Here is a 26515-nt window from a genome sequence, read left to right on the forward strand (position 1 = left end):
TCTTCTAACTTTGTTAATGGTGCCTTTTCCATGAAAAAGTTTTGTTTTTCATTTTAATGTATTTATTCTATTTTTACCTTATGATTTCAGCTTTTGCTAACATCTTTAAAAAAATCTTTCCTTATCCTGATCATAAATATATTTTCTCCTCAAGTTTCATAATTGATTGTTTACAGTTAAATTTTTAATCCATTGCAAGTTTATTTGTTATGCAATGTGAAATAGGAGTCTATTTTTTTATTCCATACGGATAGCCAATTATTCCAATTGTCTAGCGTTTTTCAAAGATTCATAAAACATTTAGAGAATATTTGATATCTATTATCCAATAGCTAGGCTATTCAATAATTCAAAATATAGGAAAAGCTTTATACAGGTAGGTGTTTACTGAAATGTTATTCACTAGTATAAACTAGTAAAAATGAAGAAACAACTCAAAAAAAAAATCAAGCACATTTATTCCTATCACTCTGCATTTTTAAAAGCCTGAGGAAAGGTTTAAAGTATAATAACAAATTAATAAAGCAAATTACAAAATTTTAGAGACTCAAACTACATAGTAAAATGTATGTACGAAGACTGGATGGAAATTTAGCAAAATTTACAGTGGTTATATAATGTTATGGGATTCTTTGAATTCTTCCTTAAAAAAACAACAACCTTCCTGTCCTTCTCAAATGAGCATCTTGTAAAGTATTATATAGGCAGTTATACCACAAATGTAATAAAATTACTAATAAAAACCATATATATTTTTAAAATTACAAAGAATGATGAACATCTGAAACAGAATGGAACCTTTTAAAAATCAAAAAATAATATATAAGGAAAAGTTAAGAATTGAGGGCCCCTATTTGTTATGATTTTTCAATTTGATAAATTATCTGAAAGGGCCTGATGTTCAATGAGCCCAATGAGCAATACATGTTTGTTAAATGGGTAACCTGTGCCATGTCCAAATTTATTGTTATTTTTATTATATTCAAAAATTACTAGAAGGCTGAGAATAGCCCCCTTCAACTAGAATACTTAGTATTATGAATGTTAATGGTTAAAAACAGTGTATCACTGAAACATATACATTTAGCATTTATGTTTGTAGAAGTAGAACTAAATTACAGAGAAACAGAGAAAGGAGAACACTAAAAATTTAATAATCATAACTAATCACTAAGAAATTGTGAAAATATTATAACACAAAACTATAATTATTTTTCAAGTAATTAAAATTTCAAAAGTTAGAAATACACTATTGTGAACATTATACATGCAAAAATGATTATCTCTGTCATTTTTGACTGGAGGTAGTATTTACAACTTCAGGCAAAATTAAGTGGAAAATTGAGAACGAAACATTTATATAATTCTAAATATTTAATTTAGCAGCAGGAGGTATGAAAAGAACATTGAATGCAGCCAGAAGACCTGGTCTTAAGATCAATTCTGCCACAGATCAATCATGACCAAGTCACATAAGCTTTCAGAGCCTCAGTTTTCTACTCTGAGACATGGGGTGATATCTCTTCACCTCATGGAATAACGGTGAGATTGAAATGGACAATGTGACAGGGAACACCTTTGTAAATAACAAATTGTCTTGGAAAAGGAAATGCACAGTCATAATTTAGTCAGAGCTGAAGTTCAGCTCTGTCTTACTTGTAGACTGATACACCTGTCAATCATAATAATTAATAAAAATAACTAACATTTTCATAGCCTGTTACAGTTTTAAAAGTGGCTCCATACATAGTCTTTTTTTTTCTTCACAACAATCCTTTTAGGTAAGTATTGTGACTATCCTATTTTTACAAAGCTAGAACAAAGAAAAGTTCATATAGTTAAGTGATTTGTCCAAAGTCACATACCTTATAAGTAGCAAAACTTGGACCCTGGCTTTAATTGTGAGTCTATTGCTTTGTTGATAACAATCATGGTAGAACCGACAGTTAATATATTTTGAGCACTTACTATGAGCCAAGCACTATTTTAAATGCTTTACGTGTGTTTTCTCATTTTCTGCTCACAATGACCCTACAAAATAGTTAGGAATATCCCATTTTATAAGTGGGGAAATTAAAGCATAGGGAAGTTAATTATCCCACCCAAAATCACATAACTGATAAATGGCATTTCAACCAAGTAATACTGTTCCAAGGGCTGCCCTTTTAACTACATTATTTAATCTTCCATTTACCTGTGGGTTCAGGTCATCCACTTCACAGCTGGATGTGTCCTCATTAGCTGTAAATACATGAAGTGGGCTCCGGTTCTGTTCTCTTGTATAAAAAAACACAAGTGTCCTGGGCTGGATGCCCATTGCTGTCAGATATTAAGGGGGCCCAGGGTCTGGAAAACCTAGGTTTTCCAGATCGCTAACACAGCACCTAGTCATTGATGATCAGAAAGTCTCCTGTGTTTTTGTGTAAGATTCTTGATGGATAAAGTTACCTCTGTTGCCTTTGTAACTCTTTGCTGAGGTAACCATACATCCTGATTTTGAAGCAGGGCCTGATTGGGACCCCTGTAGTAGAGGCCTAAGAGCATCCCCTGCTTCTCTTTTCCTTGCCTATGACTTAATAGATTGTTCCCAGCAGTTTGACCCAGAGCTTGGAACATCCCCTGCCATAGAAGGTTGCCCTGAAACTTATGATTAAGGTCTTTATGCTTACTAATTACAATCCTTCTGATCTAACATTCTTTCCAGACTACTCCCATCTTTGTTCCTGGATTGCTGACAGCTCCGGAGGATCACATTGCCAGAACAACTCTGTGAAGCATGACAGACCCCTCCCCACCTCCACCTACCCCCCATCCCCCAAACCATTATGTAGCTCCTGGAATAATGCCCAGATTTTCTCTTATATACCCTAAGTTGGACTGAGAAGGCAAGGCAGTTTTTGAAGGTGATAACCTTCTGCCTTCTCAAATCACCTGTGCTCTGACAATAAACATTTATTCTAAATATTTTAACTCCTGTATCAGTCTATTGGCTGAGCGGTGCAGGCAGCCATGGACTCGGTTGCCCTCTGTTTTCAACCTGACCAGAACAGTTTCAGGAAATGTCAGTTGTCCTGGCCTAATTATTCATCGGGCCTCTCTTCACTCTCCAGAGTCCCACTTTGAAACACAAATGATATGGTTTTCTACTTCTGACCCTAGACTGTCAGACTCCTGGCCTTTAACTGACTACATATAACTTAGTGTGGCTGCTGGTGACTTATGGGTCTGCCCTTCATTGTGTGAATCACCTATCTCCTCCCACTAGCTGTAGTATTGATATGACAGTGGGCCTCCATTCAAAGACTGACTCAATATCAGGAAGGGAAGAGAAAATAACAGGTGGGTGTGAGAAGGGCCTGGTCCCCCATAACACCAAGAATATTCATTTTTCAGTACCTATGTAAGAATGACAAAAGGCATCCAACACAATTGAAAGCCTGTGCACCAGGAGTGAATTCCCCCACCCCCCTTAATCTTGGCCAATCTATTTTAAAGGCAAAAGAAACTGCTTTCTATTGCTCAGAATATACAGGACCATAGAAAGCAATCCCACAGCTTCTTTTGGCCTTACAATTTGTCTGAGTTTCCATTATCTTTTGGGCTTTAGCTTTGAAGTGTACATGTAGCTTCCCTATCACAAGACCTTACTAGGGAGCAACTAGCCTAGGGAAGCTGGACAGGGAAGGGCTGAGTCAGCAAGGACCACAGTAACAGCAGGCAGGCTTGAGGGGATTTGGGAGTAGAGGGGAGGTGCTGAAATCAGCAAAAAGTAGAGGCTAAACAGCCTGATTTAAAATTAAAATGATGTGTTTTTCAAAGGGTGCATTCACCTTGAAAATGATGCATTAAAAAACACCACCAAACTTCCTTTATTATGCCCATCTCAAACTTCTTCCCAAGAAGGAAATCCATGCCTGTCAAGGGCAGATATTAAGGAAGAAGAGTAATATTTATAGCATACCTAACACTAATCATAACCTTTCTCTCACTTATTTTGAAAGGCAATCCTCTAAAGTGGGTATCATTAACCCTTGCTTTATAGATAAACGAAAATATGAGAAGTTATTGTGTCCTAGGTCTCAGTGTTAGAAGTGACAGAGGTAGGATTCAGCTGCAAGTTTAATTTCAAAACCAGTGGACTGAATATTTGTGTTGCCTCAAAATTCGTATGTTGAAATCCACCCCCAAAGGTGTTGGAATTAGGAGGCGGGGCCTTTAGAAAATGATTAGGTCAGGAGGACAGAGCCCTCATGAATGGGATTACTACTTTTATAAAGGAAAATCTGAGAGAGCTCTCTCACTCTTTCCACCATGAAAAGAGATAGCAGGAAGGCAGCCATGTATATATGAACTAGGAAGCTTGCTCTCATGAGACACCAAAATTGCTGGCACCTTGATCTTGAACTTTCCAGCCTCAAGAACTGTGAGAAAGAAACATTTGTTTTTAAGTCACCCAGGCTCCGGTATTTTTGTTACAGCTGCCCAAACAGACTAAGTCAACAACTTTATATACTTCACTATATCACCTTAGAGGTAGTCAGAGCTTAAGCTAAACATCTGAAGCTCTAACAGTGGAATTTTAAGACAATCAGTATGTAGAAAAAGGACTTTTGGTGAGGTAAAAAGTGAGGCTTTTGGATATTTCAAATTCTCCTAACAATGCAATTATATAGGGATATATTTAGTGGTATGTTTGGTGATCCATACCTCTGGAGGAAAGAAAAAAAGTCCACAAGCTCTGATTCGCAGCACTTGACAATTTCTGTGGTGTAAATACTTCTTCCATGGCCCACTTCAAACTGCCAATGGTTTAAGAACAGGCTTGCAAAACTCCTGGATAGTTGAAAAATAATCAATCTCAGGAGCTAGGACAAAGCCCCTCTAGTACTCCACAGCATCATTTTACTCCACTGAAGTGTTAACTCATCATTTGGGTGCTATTCTTGAGCATATAATGTATAGACAGACTTCTAGCCTATGAAGGTATAGAAAACCAGAATATGGCTCCTTCAAAATATACCTTTTAGGCATAAGGATTAATTTTAGCTAATTATTTTGAGAAACAGGATATACTAGAGAAGCTCTGAAAATAGACTAGAAGTTATCCTTCTGTAAGGGAAATGTCCATTAAGGAAATCACCATTTTTAAGGCTGTTGGTACTAAGAAGAGAAAGATGACTAAATCATAAGAAATTTATGCATAACAACCTCACTTTTGTTTACTGTACAAACTTTCCTGGTCACCTTCCTAAAACTTGCCATTCCCACATCTTTTATTCTTTATTTTAGTGGAAGATGGTATTACTTCATTGGTTACTCATTCCCTATATTTCTCCTATGTGCATATGAAATAAACACATTAATAAATTTTTGTTTGTTTTTCTCTTGTTAATCTGTCATTTGTTACAGGGACCTTAGTCTAGAACCTACACAGATAGACAAAAATATTTTTCCTCTCCTATAAGAGTCAGTTTGTTGACTACTGGGATTTTCCTTCAATGAAAGCCTTATTGCCCCTGCTGCTAACAGTGCTGTCAGATGCATCAGGATTGCCAAGACTTCAAAGAGCTGCCTCATCCAAGGTCACCTCCTTTCCAGAATGGCCCACATCCAAAGACAGAATGATTTGGTATTTTAGAGGTCAGGCCATCTCTGTCCAACTGTGGATGACTCTGAAGAGCCTTCTAACTCCAGAGCATCCCAAAGAGCTAGGGTGCATCACAGCTTAACTTCTTCTTTGACCCACTCAGGCTTTATTCTTCCATTCATAAGGTGCTGATCTCAAGGGCACTTAACCATCCCACTGGCTAAACTCCAACTTAGAGTCCACTTCTCTGGGAACCCAATGTGCAAGTCAAAAAGAAAGGTGGAGAACACCTGCATTTGCGGGACATTCCTGCTCTATACACTCCCACGTGAGGCAGAACTCTATAAATCAGACAGTATTCAGTTAGTCTTATAATCAGAAATGAGTATGAGAGGAACATCTGAAAGATCCCTAACTCAAGAAAGGCTTTAATGGCAATAGGAAACAAGCCAGTTAAATGCAATGCTTCCTTTTTGTTCCCATGCCTTCTGATTGGTCCACGCCTCCTGTGCTAGCCAATGTAGATCCCACTCCCAGGCTGTATAGGATACTAATGAGGACTTTCTTTATGACCTTAAAGAAGAACTGAGTGATGCAATCAGATGGAACCTTATATAACTAACTATTCACTGGAGATCAGTAATGATAAATGTACCCTCTTGCCACAGTTTAATGTTTTAGAAGGAACAAAGCAAAGGTGAAAATAACTGAACAATCCATTCCAAGCTTTATCTACTCAGAATAAAAAGTCTAATGGGAAATCTCTTTTTCTCTCTCCTTTTGGAACTAGACAAATGGATGGTCAAATGGATAAAGTCCTGGGTTTCTATATGTGGACAAGGCTAAAAAGGCCCAAGAACCATCATCACATTCTTAGTGACCTAAGATGATCTGAGACTAAGCTATAGTCAGGAGGCAGGAGTGATTCGGAGATGGGTAGGTATCCCACTTGTTTCTCCCTCTGGTGGCCTGGGATATTTTCCAGGACTTGATGACAGGAATCTACTCCCATGGCCACTAAATTTTGTCATGTTAGAAAGAGCACCAACCCCATTGTTCAACCTACTCATACACTTTCACATGACTCTTCCTTTTCCAACCAAGAGTGAGTGTGAGAGACATTATTGGTACGATCTGTGCTCAAAACACATGTCATTCCAGGAGACCATTGTCACCAAATAGTCTTTACATTATTTTGAGAAACCAGGTTTTTTTGTTAAGAAATAAAATTGAATACCTTGTTGAAATTCAATTCTTGTCCCAAATGACTGTTCCAGTGGTTGGTTTTCTTAGAACATAATTCCTGAGTGATGATGTATGAAGAAGGGAAAAAAAGTGTTCTGCCCAGGGGTCAGAAGTTTCTGAGTTATGTCCATAGCCCTATCTTGGTGGTTTAACCTGAACTCTCCCAAACTTATCTGGTAAAGTAACACTGATTAGGGTAATTTGTAATACTAAAGTTTGGGGTGTTCCAAGCTGCAGTTAGAATATCAGAGAACAACTCTCCAGTGTCTGGATTGTGCATTCTGAAGGCAAGCCTGCAAATGTGGCTAGGGTACTACATAGAGCCTGTCAGCCTTTGGAGTATAATGTTCCTGTTATTTCTGCATTTTATTTTCTGTGTTTTCACTCCTCATTCCAAATTGATATCTCTCGTTTTCATCTCCACACTTCTCTACTGCTACAAATGTAATTTTTTCAGGACTTTTTGTATAGACAAAATGATCTCAAATATTGAAAATTGTGTGAAATAGGTGATGAAATGAAGAAGTACAAATTAGTAATTATAAAACAGTCATGGGGATTTAGAGTCTAGCATAGTGTATACAGTCAATATTACTATAATGGTTGTGTATAATGCCAGATGGATGCTAGAGTAATCTGGGGGATCACTTCATGGATTATATAAATGTACATTTTTTAAAAAATTTAAAATAAAAATCAATAAAAATAAAATTAAATTTAAAAAAATTATCTCACATATTGAAAAATATACCAAAGACTTGGCAAGGGAAAATGGCTTCCAGAAAGCAAAGGTATCTAATATCATTTAGTTTTTCCCTCTGCTTTCACGTTCTCTTCTTATAAATCTCTATGTGGCTCACTCCCAAATTCATTCAGATCTTGGCTCCAACTTTACTTTTTCAGGGATGCCTTCCCTGTAGGACATATCTAAATACATTTCCCTATCCAGTCTTTCATTTTGCTAATTTTTCTTCATAGCACTTGTCTCCACCTGACATTAGATTTGAAGGCTTGTGCTGGACTGCCCCTTTCCTATTGCCTCTAAAAGCTAAACTCCATGAGAGCAAGGACTTTGTTTTGTTCACTGCTATACTTGTCGCACCAGAACAAATACCTGAAGAATGATGAATGTCTAATAAAAAATACTTGTTGAATAACTGAATGAGGATAATCTATTTTGTTCAAAGACTAAATTAAAATAAAATATAACTAATTATCATAGAAATACAACCTAAAACCATAATGAAATATCACTCACACCTGTCAGGATGGCTCGTATTGAAAAAACAAAAAATAACAAATGTTGGCAAGAATATGAAGAAAAGTGAACATTTGTGCATTGTTGGTAAAAATGTGAATTGGAGCAGCCCCTATGGAAAACAGTATGAGGGTCCTGAAAAAATTAACAATAGAACTGCCATATGATCCAGCAATTTCACTTCTAAGCATATAGCCAAAGAAATTGAAGTAATGATCTTGAAGAGATCATTACAGCATTATTTACAATAGCCAAAATATGAAAATTGATAAATGGATAAAGAAAGAAACAAATAAATAAATGGATAAAGCAATCAAAAAATACACAATGAAAATTCAGCCATAAAACAAGAAATCCTGCCATTTGGAACAGCATAGATGGACATTGAGGACTCTTTGTTAAGTAAAATCTGATAGAGAAAGATAAATGCTACATGGTCTCATTAATACTGAATCTGAAAAATAATAATGGAAAGAGAAGAGATTGATTATGAGAGATGATGGGTGGGGGAAATGGATGAAAAAAGTCAAAAGGTACAAACTTCCAGCTATAAGATAAGTAAATCCCAGGGGTGTAATGTACAACATGGTGAATATAGTTAATAATACTGTATTGTATATTTGAAAGCTGCTAAAAGAGAAAATCTTGAAAGTTCTCATCACAAGGAAAAAAATTTGTAACTATGTGAGATGATGGATGTTGGCTAAACTTATTGTGGTTATCATAATATATACAAACATAGAATCATTATGTTGTACACCTCAAACTAATATAATTTTTTATGTCATTTATCTCAATAAAACTGAGAAAAATAAAATAAAAAATACGTTTGTAACAAAAGAAAGGTGGGGAGATACTTAGAGTCTTGAGACATCTCTAAAATGATTTCTCAGGCCAATTTTCTGCAAAAAAGTTGAACAAAGGTGGAGGAAAACAACTAAAACAAATTTTGAAAATGTTAAGTTTCTTTATTAACAACAGAAGATCTCTTAGCTACAGTTTAGGATGAAAGTAGCTAAATCTATCCAAATAGCCTTGTGCTACTTGCTGCCAAGCCTGAGATTCCCCAGGACCATCTCAGTACTAATAGCCAAGACTTGTCATAATAGAGAAATATAAATCATGAATTCCTGTTCTCTGTACAATGGAGAATAATTGACAGTATACCATAAATGTTTCCCCAAACCCTAAGGGCTGATTTATCGTGATGCTTGCTTGCTACTCTTGGTGTGCCTAGAATAGTTTTAGAGGAAATTTCTTTGTTTTCTTTATCCTCCTCAAAAGTATCTCAGTGTTAGCTGCACATATTTATCTTGTGGTCCAATGACTCCTTCTGGCCAAACTGTTCCTGTTACAGGAAAAGCTTTGCTCTCTGGGCCTTGCAACCAGAAAGGTCAAGCAAAGGGAAAGACTAGACAGAAAAAAAAAAGTAATTTACAAATAAGTATGTGTGAATTAAGACTTTAAACCACAAAATTTCAAAGTCATTGTTAAAAAGGCCTGTGAGAAAAAATTATGACTGATATTTTAATGCTGCAAATACAAAATTATTTTAAAAAATCGTATGATTACTTTTGGTATGAGGGCTTCCTAAAAACATCTCTAAAATATACAATATTATCAACACAATCGATAATAGCTTCAGTGTGACATATTTGCACCTGGCAATTCTCTTTATTAAAACAACAGACAGGACAGATTACTCGGCAATGTAACTTACCGCAAAATAACTTCCCTTATAAAATGATAGTGTCACTTGTCACACAGGAAGTGAATACTAGGCAAAAATTTCTCTGGGTAATTTCCTTTGACTTTTTACCTTACAGTCAACTGATTTTTGAATGATAGGAAATATAAATTTAACTGTGCTGACTACTTTTTGAAAATGTACTGGGTCTACAAGACCTTTCTAGCCAAACGACATGCTGACCCTTCAAACTCAATATGGCAAAAACATAATGTGTTGTCAATGATAAATAAATTAATGATGAGAGATTCATTCATTCATCAGTTTTAAACCATATTTGTGATTTTCTCCTACAAACCAGCTCCTCCCCTAACTTCTAACTTGCCCATTTCTGCCTCATCACCTTCTACAAACCCACAAGATCAGGGCAGCAGAGTTACACTGTTCTCTCTTCCTCCTTGGCCCGATTGGTTCAAACTCTTCAGCATCTTTCTTCCTGGCTTCTCTTCCATCTGTTCCTTGGTTACTATACAAGGTTAGTCCTCATCTGTCTCCTACTTTTACTCTCTACCATGTACCTAGCAGCCTAAATATCCTTTCACTTTTTGTCAATATTATACTCTTTCGCTGCATACAAAAAGTGTGGGCATTACTCAACCTGGCATTCAAGGGTTTCCATAATTAAGCTCTGCCCTTATTTCCAGCCCCATATGTCATTGGTCTTCTATATTTTAACCAGTTGAAAATGTTTTTCTTTCTTGCAATATTCTCTACTCCATTTTCCACCTTCACGTATTACTTTTTCCTCTACTTAGAATGTCTCTCCTGCCTCCACACACCACATACATAACCACTGCCAGGGTCAATCAACTATGCTTTTTTGAAATATTCCCCATCACCCTAACGAAAAATCATATTGTCTCCTCTGAGTTCCTGTGGTACTTGGCTCACTCCTTTGATACCTGCCTTGTGGTATATTTATTCATTTATTCCTTTCTGAGCCCTGATTCACTAATAAACTCCTTGAAACCACCTTATTTCAGAATTGAAACTGATGGGAGACATCCAGTTCATTAGTATTAAAAAAATAAATGAATAATGGAGAAAATTTTTTTATTGCCCTACTTCAAAGGCAAGTTTTAAACCTCCTATTGATATGAAATTAAGAAATGCTTAGTAGACATTTTGGCATTCCTAGATATTACATAACAAATTAATGTTTATAAAGCTATCATGTAATAGAAAAATATAGGTCCCATTCAGTTAAAAGTAATTAAGGATACCTTGCATACACAGAACAATTTGACAAATGGTGTTGGAAACATTGACTGGATAAATACAAATCAACGTGATCTACTTTTAGTCTCTCAGAAGGTGGTTTTGCGATCATATGCTGCTCATAATGTATAGGAAAATACTGTGTTCTTTAATCTTTAAGTGAAAATAGTTATTTTCTTTTCTATATTTTGATCTATATTGAGCATAAACAAAACAAGCTAGGCATATAATATTTCCTGAAATTTGTATATATTTACATGTGCCATAAATCACAGAACATTGCTGTTTATATCAAAATCAACAATTCTCATATTTATCTGTTTTATACCTTCTCTTTGGAAGGAACCCAGAGAACCATCAAGCCCTGTGGTATTTTCCAGCATATCAATACCTAACTCCCAGAAATACATGTGCTCTTACAAATCTTCCAAAAGATGATTACTTAGCACAGGAATTCATTCTAGCTTTCCAAGTCCTGAAGTTAGGAATTATATTCAAGCCTTTAAATTACATTCTTCTGAAAGCAAAAATTATTTCCTCATCTTAATTGTTTCTAATTTTTAGAAACAAAGGTCAAATACTCTCTTTAATCTGTACCCTAAGAAATAGGATTTAGTGGGGCTGCACCAATGGCTGCTGTGACTCCAATGTGCTGGACCTCTTCTTGCACTTCGACGAACCTCTCTTTCAGCACAGGTCCTTGCCTTCTTCTATCTTCTCTCTACCTCACTATGAGATTCCCCAGGCCTCAGCCCTACATGCTCTGCCCTTCTCTGTCCACAGGGCCACTTGAGAACCTGTCCAGTGATGTGGGGTACAATAAATCACTCAGAACACTGGGTAAAGTGCTATAGATCCCAATTCTGCCTCTTATCAGTAGTGGGACCCTGGACACATCATATAATTTCTCTAGATGTAAATGTATTATCTGTATGTATTACCTAAGATTAAGCATCTAGGACACTAAAATTATGCCAACTCCTAAATGATAATTTCCAAATACTCTAGTTGTACATGCTCTAACAAGTTTTCAAAGCCATTCATTCATTCATATAGTGCTTATTTAGCAGCAATATGCATCAGGTACTGTGATAGACTTTGAGGATACAATGGTCAATGAAAAGACATGGTCCCTGCCTTTGTGAATTTTATTGTCCAGTAGACAATAAACAACATGAGAGTGACAGTTAACAAGAAAGAAAATACAAATATAATTTTAGATGGTGCTAGGTACTTTGAAACAAAACAAAAGAAGAGGAAAAAGGAGAGAGAGAGAGAGAGAGAGAGAGAGAGAGAGAGAGAGAGAGATACTACTGTGTGAGAGAAAATTACGGGGGCAAATCCTCTCTGAAGAGATGACATTTCAAGCCAAGATTCTAGAAATAAGAAGGAGCCTGATATCTGAAAAGCAGAAAGTAGATCATTTTAGACAAAAAGAATGGCATGTGTAGACGTCCTAAAGCTAGAGTGCTTTGTGTGTAAAAGGGGCTGGTAAATCTACAGCAGTGGGAGTGAGGGAAAGAAACACAAAAATGACATTTCTCTTTTCACCCTGTTCACCTGAACACAACATAGGACTTAAATCAATGGTCTCAAACTTGCCTGCCCATTAGAATCACTTGGTGATCTTCTAAAAATTCCAAGGATCAGGCCATACCCTAAACCAGTAAAATCACAAACTCCAGGGGTGGAACACAAGCATCAGGATTTTTTGAAGCTTCGAGTGACTCTAAACTGCAGGTGTACTTGAGAACCACTGACTTAAATCAATTTTAGTGCTTAAGTTCTTGTTTCACTTATCTATGAAATGATGGAGTTCAACTTAATGAGGTCAGATCTCTTTCTTGTTCTAAATTAGATGATCTCTAAATACAGATCCAGGGTCATTTTCGCCCATCCTTATACTCAAATCTTCTTTCCCTCTCTTTCCCCTATCCTGGGACTGTCATATTCTCTGGCCACATCTAATACTTTCAAATCTTAGATTCTTCTTATTAAGCATGTTCTGTTGATCCAACAAGTCTGTAAAGCCCACTTCCCTTCTCACTCAGATAACCATACCCCACAGAGTCACCTTCCAATACATCCTGCCCAGTGATCATTCTGAACTTAAGTCCTACTATTTATGCAAACATATCTACCCTTCAAGTGCCACCTCTTGCAGGAAGGCTCCCTAACAGGCTCAAGTATCTGTGATAACTAATCTGTAAAGTTTTATAGTCCTTATATGAGGACTATAATTATATCATATAGTTCATATGATATAATTTAGAACTTAATTATATAAAGGCATATATTATACATTGGTTTTATCTCCCCAACAGATGTTAAATAAATAAAAAAGCAATCACATTTTCTTAATCCCTGGCATATCGTAAATAGTTAAATATTACCAGCAGCAGCAGCAGCAGCATTGTTGTTAGACAGACTGCAGTGTCCAGCAGGGATACTGGCAGTAACATTAGAAGTGGTAGTATAGTAGTGGTAGAGGCAGTGATGGCAGTGAAATGTAAAGAGCCAAATGGCAGCCAGGCACTTTATATGCACCAACTCATTTAAACATTAGAATAATCCTTAAAAAAAAAATAGTTCTAATCTCCCCACTTTACAAATAAGAAAGTTGGAGATTAAGAAATTCAAGAAATTTACTAAGTATGTATGGCAGATCTGTCTGGTCCTAAATTTTGTCTCATTACTCCTTTTTACCTCCCTATAAGCCTTCCAATGAATGGACCCTTTTTTGGAAACCTTTTGCATCTGACACGGATTGATTGATTGATTGATTGATAAGAATAGCTGCATTCAGTGGAGGTTTCCTATAAGGAAGATGGACTATGGGTTTTTCATTTTCAAAGACTCACTAGAATGCCCTAACATTGGTACATAAGCAACAACTATTCACTAAAATATGCTCTGACCATTTGTAAACAAAATTGTTTCCACTTAAAGTCACCTAATATGGTAAGTGTACCAGTGGATGCTGCTTTCCCCACCAGAAATGAGGGCAAGATGTACTCTGGGTATTGAGTCACCCATTGCCAACCTTGGATGTCTGGAAAAACAAATGCTAGTTGTGACTCAATGAGTCACATGACTTAGAAGTTACTCTAGAAAATACAAGAGCCATTCAAGGTCAATTAAACAATTAGAACACATAATCTACCTGATAAAAAAAAAAACAAGAGGGCCTTAGCAACTTAGACACTTTCTTCATCTCTTGCCTTAATTTTTCAAAACCAAACACTGGAGTTTGACTGCTGGTAAAGAATCAATATGCCTTAATTTTTCAAAACCAAACACTGGAGTTTGACTGCTGGTAAAGGAATCAATATGTTAATCAATATGTTAATATAGAAACAAAATTTCTGATCAGGTGTTTGTTGGCAATCCTGTTAGAGAACAAAATTACTATAGTAGCAGAGATAATTATTAGCATCTTTGCGGGTCAACCTATTTGAAGAAATAATGCTGCTTAGAAATGATGATAAAAATAGGTAAAAGAGTAAGGGGGGGGGGAATACTTAATTTTCATCTAGGTACTAAACCAAAGGTAAAATTGAAGAGTATGTTTTATTTAAAATCCCATGCTGCTAAGTTCATTTTTAAAAATTGAGTATTTCAAGATACATGATTTTCTATTATTCATGTGAACAGAAAGAATCACATGGAGGAGATCATTCCAAAAAGGATATAAGTTGTTCTTATTTATTTCAGAAATACATTATTTAATTTTTTGTATGTGCTTCAATTTACTTTTCTAAGTTTTATTTAGGCTAATATTACAATTAGTTTGACTTTCCTGAGCTCTCACCAAGTACTAGTAGAAAGTTATTCCAGAAATATGTTAGTGGAAGATAATGTAGGAAAAAAAATTACCCATCTTTAATGAGGAAAAATGGCAGACAAAGTATCTCCCCTCCTGCCCCAAAGTTCACAAAATGGAAAAATACTGTATATATTAAAAGAGAACTAAATCCATATAGGATAAAAGTAATAAAATACACTTCCATAATATTAAGAACATTTTCAGCTCTGATCCAAAAGGATCTGGAATAAGTCATGTGAAACACTGGTTCTTAGCACATACTTGTATTGTTAAACATAAATTCACTTATTCCAAAGACTGATCCACAACACATAAGGCACCACAAAAGGCAACCTCACCTGTTTTCTGACCCAGAGTCCTAAGAGCAGAGGGAAGTTTTCCGTCCAATACTTGAAGCAGTTAACAAATTTGCAATAATAAAACCATTTTTAAAGATGAGTCACTTCACAATTTTTCTTTTTTCTACCTAAAGTTCCTCTAACTAAACTGATGAAGTCAAGATTTATTGAGACTGATCTATTGCCAGTGTATTTATAAACAACAAAGTTTTGTGCTGGTAGTCAAAAGTTAGGCATCCTAGATCAAAGTTTGCCAGTGTAGATTTTTTCATTATCCCCATCCCTACATTTTCCTTTAGACTTAAGAAAAATTTAAAATTTAAAATGATACTTAAAACACACATGTGAAAAGTTGAATCAGTATTGTGAAAGTCAGAGTCAGCGGAACTATATCTTTTTACCTAATATAACTATGGCTTGCAAAAGAATTACATGAAAAAGCATTCTTTCTCAATTTCTAGTAAAAAACGCAGACAACCAGGTTTACAATAAGAGGATATCAAAGTATTAACCCCTTAGTCAACAAAATCACCCCAAAAGTATGGTGTCAAAAAAGGGTGTGTGGGTGTGTGTGTGTGTGTGTGTGTGTGTGTGTGTGTGTGACTATATTGCACATGGTGGCTCATATATGACGCAATTACTTATATTGGAAAACATAAATATATGACCAGATAGAATCCTTACCTTTTCAAGTATAGGGTTGCCTTGGTGAGGATTGATATTGTGCTGGCTTATTTCTCTCTTGTATTTATATTCATAAACTTGGTCAGTGATATTAATCAGTAGAGTTGATGGACTGAAGGTCAGTTTTCCGCAATCATATACAGCTCCACTTTCTACATCAGTTGGTGGTGTAGCATATCGTAAGATTAATCCCATTATGAGACCTAAAATAAAGAATAAATAATTTCACTAGAGGAACACAATGTAAAATGTTCACTATTGGATACTTTTAAAGATGTTATTTGGAATTTGTAGAAGTGGCAGAGGAAAGAATTGAGTCATAGCCTAGTTTAGAAAATTGTTCTCTCTTTTATAGACACCAGTTCAATAGGTTGTATTGTTTAAATTTTTGTGATGGGCATTACTACATGTATTCTCCTCTTGTTTTCCTCCTAATGGACCATAAATTTTGGAGGGAAGAACTACTAATCTCTTCTATCTACCCAAATGCTTCAAGAAAACTTTTACTCTGTGACAGATGCTAAGTAACCTATCAGTTCGGAGATGGAATTCCCCTGGGGAAGTCCATACATTAGCATATATCTGACAGTCCCATCAGACTAAAGGTAAGCACTTATCTACCATGGTCGGGTGAGAGATGTTCTTATTCTCTCCCTCAGGACATAACCAAGGCAACGCATTGCTTCATTTTATGCTGGCAGATATCTGTGACCTCAAGTGGATCTAGTTCTAAAACATAGTCAATATGTTGATGGTGATAGGACTGAGCTACAGACAGAACCTAGGTACTGGATAAGTTCACTGAGCCATTGATCAACTTATCCTGAAGCTATACTAATTTTAAACTTTTTGCTAAGTGACATATTACATTCTTTGAATTCTTCAAACAATTTTGAATCAGTTTTCAGCTTACCCATAGCTAAATGTATTCTAATGTCATAACATTTCTTTTAGTGAAGAGTCGAACCCAATTAATAATCCTTGACTTTTAAGTTTATAAACACTGTTGGAATGCTCACGGTAATCTGATAACTGTGAACTTCTTTAATATTATGGATTTATTAACATAAGAAAAGAAACTTCAGAGGCCTATACATTCTTCAACTTATGTGTTTTAAGATAAATCCAATCTGAAGATAAAATCCTCTCTTTAAAATATCAAATGTTAGAGGTTTTACCACTCTCTTTGAAGCCAGTCATCTAATAACCTTTCATTTACTTAATAAAACATTTGTTATTTGCATAGTTTGTGCCAGACATTTACAGATATAAAATAAAAATATAGTCCCAGTTCTACAGGAGCTCAAGTTTATAAAATAAAGGCCCATAAGCAAACAATTATAATACAATGTGATATGTGCTATGACAGCTGGTAAGCATTCTGCGTTATATGAGTTTAGAGGGGAGACATTCTACAGCCTTTTGAATGGTGCAAAGCTTTAGATGAATCCTAAAAGTTCTCATAAGTTTTGTCCAGATGAACTGAATTGAGGAATGAGTTGGGATCCAGGCTGCATGTGTGGGTGGTGGCACATGAGTAACAGCAGAGACAGATAAAAGGTCCCCAGAATTATGTTTGCCAATGTGTAGAATAGCTTCTGGACAGTGACTACTCAGCCAGAGATTGTGTTTCTTGGTTGTCTGCATCTGGCTGGGTTCTCAACAATGGAATTTAAGGAAAAGTGATATGCGCCACTCCTGGGCCACAACATTGAAGAAGCAGGTGAGTTTTCTCCCTTCTCTTTCCCCATTTATCAGATGGATGGGGAGGACACAGAGGATCCTGCCCTGAGACATCAGGTGGGGAAAGGCCATCCGCCAACCAGAAAGACCCTGCACTGGACTATTATGTGAGTGAAAAGATAACTTTTGTTGTATAGTCACTGAAATGTTAGTGTTTCTATGTTCACAGTCACTAGGATAACCTAACTAATATAACATATGAATACAGAGGGACTTAAGAAATTTGGTGATCTTAGGGAGTCAGTAAGTAGTGGTGTAAGAGAAGAAATGGAGGAAGATAGAGTGGGAGCGAAAGCAAGAGAGAAAGAAACTCTAGACTACAGACCATAGGCAGGGGCCACATCATAAAGAGGCTCCTATGCCATGCTAAGAAGTTTTTATTTTTAAATCAATGGCAATGTATAACTACTGAAAGACTTTAGGCAGGAGAGTAAAACAATCAGATTTTTATGTTATATAAGAACTATCATTTGGGCAGCAATGTGGAGATCTAATTAGCATGAGAGGCAAGAATAAAAACAGATCTCTTTCAAGAATATTTTTACCTTACTTATTCTTCAGTATTTAGCCCACTCCTCCATAATAGTGAGAAGTATTACGTTCTAACCTTTGTTAGCAAGAGAAAATAAGTGATGGATAGGTAACCACCATGAGTGCTTGATCCATCATAGAATAGTCATCAGCCTTCCATGTGCAGTTTCAAATGGCAACAAAAAAAAAAACTAGTCGGGAGGGAGAAGGGAAGACACATTATCTGCACTGCAAGTGGTGTAGGGTGCCTGCATAAGAACATCGCTTTTCCAATACTCTTTGCCTATGAAGGATACATTTTCTAAAAATTATTTGGCAAATACCTAAATGATACTATGTTCTCTGCTTTCTACACAAGTGTAATATAAAGAAGGGAAGCACAAGATAATGTCTGCATGGGCACTGAGTAGAAAGAACCTGTATTAATATCATTCGAAATGCCCAGAGGGTGAACCACTTATTTTTTCGACATGCTTTCAATTCAATTACAAAAAGCAAACATGAAGTGTCCACTGTTTTTTTCCCAAGCAGAGAAAACAAGTATTTGTTATAATAATGAATGGCTAGTACCTGGGCCCCTGTGGTTAAATTCATACAAGCTTACAAAATCGAAATGACCTAGCCTGGACCTCTGCCCCAGGTCTGGTCCCAGCCTTCAAGAAAAGGTACTCTGGAGGAAATGAAGTAAGCTGCTTGCTGCCAGAGGTAACCTGATGTAATGGCCATGAAAACAAAACTCTCAGATCTCTCACTATGAGAAGAGTAGGTGATTATGGTCTTAGCTTCTGTGCTCTGGAATCCTTGGCCAAATCCATGCTGAGGCCAGCCACAGACTGAGCACAGCAAGTGTACTAACAATGAGAAGGAGCTCCTCTGAAGGGCTACAATGGCTCAAGGATGCTCAATCAGCCTTGCCAAACCTTTCTTAGAATTGCACCACAGCTTAAACCTTCTCTCATCAAGCCTTCTTCCTTCCCTCTTTCCATAGGGGTTGGAGCTGCACCAAGGTCTGACAGCTATCCCAATATCTTCAGTCTCCCTCCCATTTTCCCTTAAAGGAGTTTACCCCAATTAATCTTTTGCACAACTAATCTCTTTCCAGTGTCTGCTTCTCAGAAGACCCAAATTAACACATTAGACAAAACACTCTGGCCCTGCTTCTTCCCAATCTTAAGGGTTAAGAGAACTCATCATCTCAGCAGTGTGTAAGGGCCAGCGGGGCAAGTGCACTTGTTTAATAAACACATGCTCCCATTTGTCCACCTCCACTGCAATAGCAGCAACTAGCAAATTCTTAATGTTAGAGGCTAAGCATCTACTCATAGGACCTCATAATGTTTTTGACAGCCACCTGTCCACTCAGTGCTTTAGCCATATGCTGACAAAAACATGAAATTGGTGGGGGGCGGGCGGGGGGGTGGAGGTAACCCACTCTAGCACAGTATTGTATGAGAGCAGGTGACAAAGTAAGATTGCTAGTAGGAAGAATATGCTAATGAAACAGAGTTGTTTTTATGCCTGCACAAAACTATGGGATAAAGAAAGCACCAACCACTTATGCCCAGAAGAAGGAAAGAGGAGACTGGCTGCCATGGCTTGTGCACACAAACCACCACTTTTTTTGGTAAATCATGAATCTGGAACCTACCTGCTATCTGCTCATAAGAAAATAAAAAAACCTGTTCCAGCAAAGTAATGCCACCCTACACATGTATGAACAGCCCTGGTCCCAGGCTTTATCCATAAGCATGACACTTCACTGGGTTCTGCTGCTTTGCCAACTGTTGGCATCACTTTCTCCAGGCTGAAACTCTAGTCCAAATGTATCCTTGCAAGTCTGGGCATCTGAGCAGCGGGGGTGGCAGAAGTCTGAACCTGCTCTCTAGTGAATTCTGATCTCTCCCCAATAGGACTTAGCTCCAGGATGGAGCTTGGACAATAGACCTCATTCCTAAAGCACTCCTCATCCTATAAACTATATCTCAAGTCCTATCTGTGGAGGCCCATGATCTGATACAGCCTGTGCTCACTGAGCTCCCTCATCTTTGAGTTCTTACAGAACTCACAGTTTGAACCACATGTCTTATGGCCCAATCTTATAAAGATATACCATTTAGCATTGTTTTTCAGACTATGTGGCTTTGTCTCTCCCACTAGACAATAAAATTATGTAGGGCAGAGTCTATGCTATTCTTCATCTCTTTTTCCTCTAGAAAAGCCAAATGCTTAAGGCAGAATTATAACACAAATTTCTCCAAGTCTGCAAACTCCCCTAGAGTCAAGAAAAAAAAAGATCTTCTGAGTTTATGTAGTCAGTGACCGACATTTTAAAATGTCACGTGTAAGGAACACCATACCCAATGCTCTGATGTCCCTGTCCTTGCATAGCTTACAATAGAACTCTTTCAGCAGATGTCTGATGTGTAGTGACATGGTGATGTTTGTGGGAGAGGAAAGGAGAAAAGGAGGAAAGACAAAAGAGCCTCACAGCACTCTAAGTGAGAAGCATCAAGAAATATGAGCCTTGTCTTTCTGGACTGGCTCTCACTTCATCACCACATTAAAAATACAAGAAAATCCCACTACTTCTCTCTTTCCTATGCTTTTATGCCACAGACACACAAAGAATTGCTCTAGGACTGTGGGAGTTATAAAAATATAACCTTGATCCTAAAATATTACAATATTCTAATCCTACCAGCCCTTTTCCTCTTGCCTAGTCCTGTGATCTTGATTTCCAGTAAGAATAAGGTACAACAAATGCTTCCTAAATCTTTTCTTATATTAAGCTGTAGTTCATAACCAATTCCCCTGTATCTTATTGACAGACATTTTACATGATGCACAAGGGGCTTTTCTGAGGGGAATATGAATGCTATTTACTAAATATCTAATGATTATATTTATATACAATGAAATGTTTTGGAACAGTTTTTAAACACAAGGTGTTAAAATCTCTTTGGCTATGTTTAAAATCATGATTGTGCTTAGTCTCCATCACACACACTGCCACACTCCAGCAGGCTCCCTTCAGATTCTTTTTCTGTAGAAGCAGTGCTCCCCTGGAGTCACACAGTGCAACAAGCCCAATTGTGTACATGTACGATTACGCAGGTATGTATTTAAATGCCACATGATATTGGAGAGAATTTAAGAGGTGAATTTAAGAGGAGAATTTAAGAGGTGGTTAATGTATGAAGATTATAGAACTGAGTTTTTTGGTTCTTTCACTCTCTATGCATTGAGTTGCTTCCAAGTATAAAAAAGCTTAATTAGGCACTCTCCTGTACCAAAACAAGAAGATAAATCGTTAAGCTACATGATATTAATTTTAACTTTAAAAGTATATCAGACACTGTTGATTACCTACCCAGCATCCATCCTTCCCTTTCCCCAACAAAGCTCAGATTTGGTCAGCTATACACCCCTCAACATATGTTTATGGTGAGTGAAACTCATTTCCAGCTCAAAGCATATTTCTATTTATCTTGATGATAATTGGTTCTGTAATAGCATGTGATCTTATTCTGGTCAAGGAAAATGGCTAGGGAGCTTCTTTAAAACACTTTAAGAGAGACAGAGGAGACATGACTCCTTCCTCAGGATGTTGCTAGGCCTGGTTAGGACACCAGGAACTGTCATACCCGTCTTGCTGCCAACCTGATGTTGAAGTCAGCACTGAGAATAGCAGAGCAGAGAAAAGGAAAAAACCTGGGTCCTTCATGATAAGAGGAGGCTGCTGAATGAACCAACCCTGAAGATTATTACTCTTCTCTGGATTTCTTGTTATGGGAGAACAAAGTGTTCTTGTTTCTTGTCTTTTTCAGTCAGGGTTTCTCTTAATAGCAGCTGAATGCTTCCTAAGGAATATAAAGATCATATAAATATAAAGCGAATGTACCAAGTCCTACGGAGCTCTGAAGGGGAAACCAACTAACTCCACCTCCCAAAGTTCTTGGGAAGTCTTCACAGAGGAATACATAAGAGTTTGCCAGGTAGAGAATAGGGCACGGACTTTCTAGGGAGACGTATACAAAAATTCATGACAAAAAGCTAATCAGGAATGACAAAGATTTGGGGTGGCTGACAAGACAGCTGAGATCAAGGACCCCTATGCAGCTGAGGAACGGAGGATGTCCATGAGGGAGAGATGGTTGGCAAGAAGGTCTTGTGGAAACTGAGTGAGCTCCATTTTGGAGCAGAGGAAACTGCATTTGGAGATAATTATCTGAGGGGAAAAAGAGAATTGAGATACAAGGAGGACATGGAGAGGCTGTTAACATCGGAAGTCATTTCTATTTACATAAGAAAGAATTTAGCAAAGAAATTAGAGTAGAGGAATTGTAAGATGACAGGAATAAAATAAAGCCTGAGGAAAAGCGTTCTTTACCATTATCAGGACATTTACAGCGGGATACTCTTTAAAGCAGAGAATCTGTGATGTTATTTCAGTCATTCAGATTAAAAAAACAACAACAACATGAACTAGGTATTCAAATGTGGGAATGAGGAAGGAAAGAGTGTGACAAATATTCTAAGAAAGCTGAATCAGTGCACACCATATAACTGTCTATAAGACAGTATTCACAAATATAAGACTTTAAGTTACATCTCCACAATTTTTAACTTTTTACTTGATATTTATCCACTTCCCGTATCTTATACTAATTTAGAGAGATGATATGGGTTTGAATTTCAAATGCTAAATGCCTTTCTTAACACTTTTTTTTTAAAGCATTTTAGTTTTACCCCGAGATTAGTCAGGAACAGAAAGTAAAAATATGTAGTGCAATCTGGTTATTTAGGGCTTTTCTTCTTTCTCTGCCCTCCCACCAACCTTCTAAATTCACAAGACTAAAGGAAAGTGTGGGTGTTGCTAAAAGGACACAATTTATTGCTTTGCCCTGGCTCACTATCATCTTGTTTTGGTGAAGAAAAGGTTTCATAAGGACTTCAGAACAGACTTGGGGCACCTGCCAGCAAGAGTATCCCATGGTATTCCAAATTAGAAAGCAATTCACAAAGCTTTTCCACCTTGGGATACCTCATTCACAGTTTTTATTTTTTCATAGGACTGACACATACAGGAAATGACAGGAAGTCTCAACCATCGGATTTTTCTTCGTTCTGGGGCATCCAATGTTTGCCCCACCCTTGCTTCATATCAGACAACACACACATGCACATACAGATACACATATACAGATATAGCACACACAATGACACAAACCCAAACACGCACGCACATACACATACACAGCAACACACATTTCACAAGAGTCTGGGATTCCTATCATAGCATTGTAAATAACTTTTCTCTAGAAATTATCTCAGTCACCTACTTGTACTTAGCTAATACGCCTCCTTGCAATAATGTTAAGAGGGTGACTGAAGAAATATATAGAGATCTCTAACTAGGTGCATACTGACTACACAAAATGATTTCTTACTTTATAATATTTACACAAAAGTCTATCTTTTCTCAAGCCAGAGGTGGAAACATTACAAAGTATTGTAAATACTGCAAGAAGGAGGAACTGACTAACAAAGATTGTCTCTCAAATACCCTCTTCCTCACAAGAGGGTAATGTAGTGAGAAAGAGAAAAGATGGGAAAAAATAAAGGAGACAAAACTGGGAACTGCATCTTCAATTTTATTTTCGTAGTGAAGTACTTAAACTTTGGTGCAACAGAACCCTCTGGAAGGTTGTTAAAATGCAGATTGCTAGACTCAACCAAAGTTTCTGATTCAGTAGGTCTGGCCAGGCGATACTGATGTTGCTGGTCCAGGGGCAACACTGTGAGAAATACTGCCTATAAGACAAGAGTTCTTACCAATGTGGGTACCATGCCAGTCATGAAACTCCATCAAAATTCGTCCCATCTCAAGCTTATACATATATGTTTCATAGAACTTGAAGAGCCAAGAGCTGTCATTAATAATTTTACCTTCGGTTTCTTCCGAAATTCAATTCAATTAAACTAACATATAATGAAAGCCTATATTGCATAATCCACATGAATAAGACACAGTCCATTCTCAAACTATTTATGGTTTATTCTGACAAACACAGGTATTTAAAACCAGAATGAATGTGGACTGGCAACACTTCTTTCCTTGATGCTAGGGCAGGTGTTCTCAGCTCAGCCTCATCACTCTTCCTGGGACATTTCAACCCAGCTACTTGACATGGATGTGCTCCCACTGTCCTTTTGTCATGGATAGTATAATGTTTCTGAAGCCCCAAGGTAAAAGAAAAACTTAACTGCCTACTTCCTCTCCTCGGCCTTTCCCTAACCCTGAGTTTGTGAGAGAGAGTTACATATTGAGGGTAGACTTCGATGGGAAGACAACTGTGTCCAAAATTTGAGAGCATTAGCTTTCAAAACTGGTGTTCTTGCTAATTATTCTGTGCAGCCTTGGCCAAGCTGTAAATTTTCTGAGTTTCTTTATCTTTATATGCAAACTAATAATCATTATGACTGCTTAACATGGATGTAGTGAGGATTTACAACAATTTATACAGTTAGATATTTCAGTCTCTATCTTTCTTCTGTAAATTTCTGAAGGTAACATCACCTGACACAAAATAGACATTTATTAAGTAACAGCAGCTCTAGTATGGCTGATGCATGATATAGGTGAAAGAACATGGGTTTTACAATCCTGGGTTTGAAGCTCGTCTCTATAGGTTACCAGCAAGTTACTTTATGTCTCTGAGTGTCGGTTTCATTATTTACACATACATACACACATAAATGCACCAATAGTTGTGATACACAGTGGCCACATGAAGCCAAACTGCCAAGGTTTGAATCCCAGCTGGGACATTTAGAAACATATCACCTTGGTGAAGTTACTTAATTTTTTGGTGTCTCAGTTTCCCCATCTAAAAAATGGATATTGTGAGGGATGTTTAACAAATGTTGGTTTTTCATGTCTTTACTTCACTAATGATATAATTTGAATTCAATTTAGACTATATATGTTATTTCTGTAAATAGTTTGAATCAAAATTCATTTCTTTGATGTGCAGTCATCAGGCCTTAGAACTCAGAGGGGATCCTTTGAGGTTCCACAGTCATTTGCTTGAAGGGCTACCACTGAAGGTCCTTAAGGACTTAGAAGCACAGCAGAATACATAGGAGGTTATTTTCTTAAAATTAACCTCTAAAAACCTACAGAGAGCAATATACCTTTGATTCTTCCACTTTTTCAACCTTTCTTTGGCTAATGCTTTACAGCATGGAAAACTTTACCCTGATCTCTGAAGCACTTAAAATCACTCTTTTTTTTGCCAAAGAGGGGAGCAAGTTTAGTTCACTGGGCTCTTAACCCTAATTACTTTTCCTCAAGAGCCCTTCGAATTATACCAGAGCCACTCTGATTTTCACATGACAGGCGTCCACAAACCTCTGAATTCATAGCCACTCATCACTGTTCTGATGGTATAACTTGCTCTTCTCTCCTTTCTGGGAGAAATTCAATGGGATTTACTGAACACTGAGAATCAGAGCAGGACCAGAAGCACTAAAAGTGGTAAAATAACACTAAAATCTTGTTTGGGAGAAAGGACTGGATATCATTATATTCTGATAGGGTTCTGGGAAGAAAGCTACTGGTTTGGGTTGGAGTAGCTGAGAGATGCCTGATGGCTAAAGTCAGTCTTGCCTGAATTTTGAAACACTTTTGCAGCTGAAAGGGAGCTAAGTGATATCTATTTCCTTCTTCCTCATTTTACAGATGATAAGAGTAAGGCCAGAGGTTAAGTCACTTGCCCAAAGTAAGGCATCTAGCTACTGAAATAAAAAAAAAAAATCATCAGGATTTGGAAACCCAAATACCCAAGAGAGGATCCAATGCTTTCTCAGCAAAGCCTGCCACACATGAACAAGTAAAAGGCCTCCTTGGGAAGGAACTTCCAAGCAGGCGGAAGGGTGGGAAGTGGCAGTAAGGGCCAATTTGTCTTATGGGCCTGGCAGTCAGGGAGGGAGGGCTAGACTGGGACAGAGTGAAATGTATCAGTAGGGTGGAGCCACTCCATGTCCAACAACCCAATTTTATCCTGAGGAATCTCTAAGCACTGCTAGGAAAAATTGATAACATGTGATTTTTTTTTAAAGGAAGATAGCTCTAAAACCTTGGCAATTCACTATGTAATTATATTTTCTTTAAATTTTGAAAAACATGCTGTTGAGTGAACTAAATTGGCCATATTAAACTGGTAAGTATACTCAGAGGATCAGACATAATTTGATAGTTTAATACGACATAGTTTAACGAATATGAAAAAAAAATACGAACTTCGGGGCTAAAAATTTCACTTCTGCCCACTAA

General features: G+C 37.1%; 1 protein-coding gene across 1 annotated transcript in view; it reads right to left on the bottom strand.

The window, feature by feature from the left end:
• The window catches only part of SLC9A9 (solute carrier family 9 member A9), a 507404-nt gene that overhangs the window by 475900 nt on the left and 4989 nt on the right, over positions 1 to 26515 (bottom strand). Inside the window, exon 2 of the mRNA XM_016165975.2 lies at positions 15904 to 16106. Coding sequence (XP_016021461.2) covers positions 15904 to 16106 — 203 coding nt within the window. The remainder of the gene's footprint in view (positions 1 to 15903; positions 16107 to 26515) is intronic.

The sequence above is a fragment of the Rousettus aegyptiacus genome, unplaced genomic scaffold, assembly GCF_014176215.1.
Source record: "Rousettus aegyptiacus isolate mRouAeg1 unplaced genomic scaffold, mRouAeg1.p scaffold_m13_p_4, whole genome shotgun sequence".
NCBI lineage: Eukaryota > Metazoa > Chordata > Mammalia > Chiroptera > Pteropodidae > Rousettus > Rousettus aegyptiacus.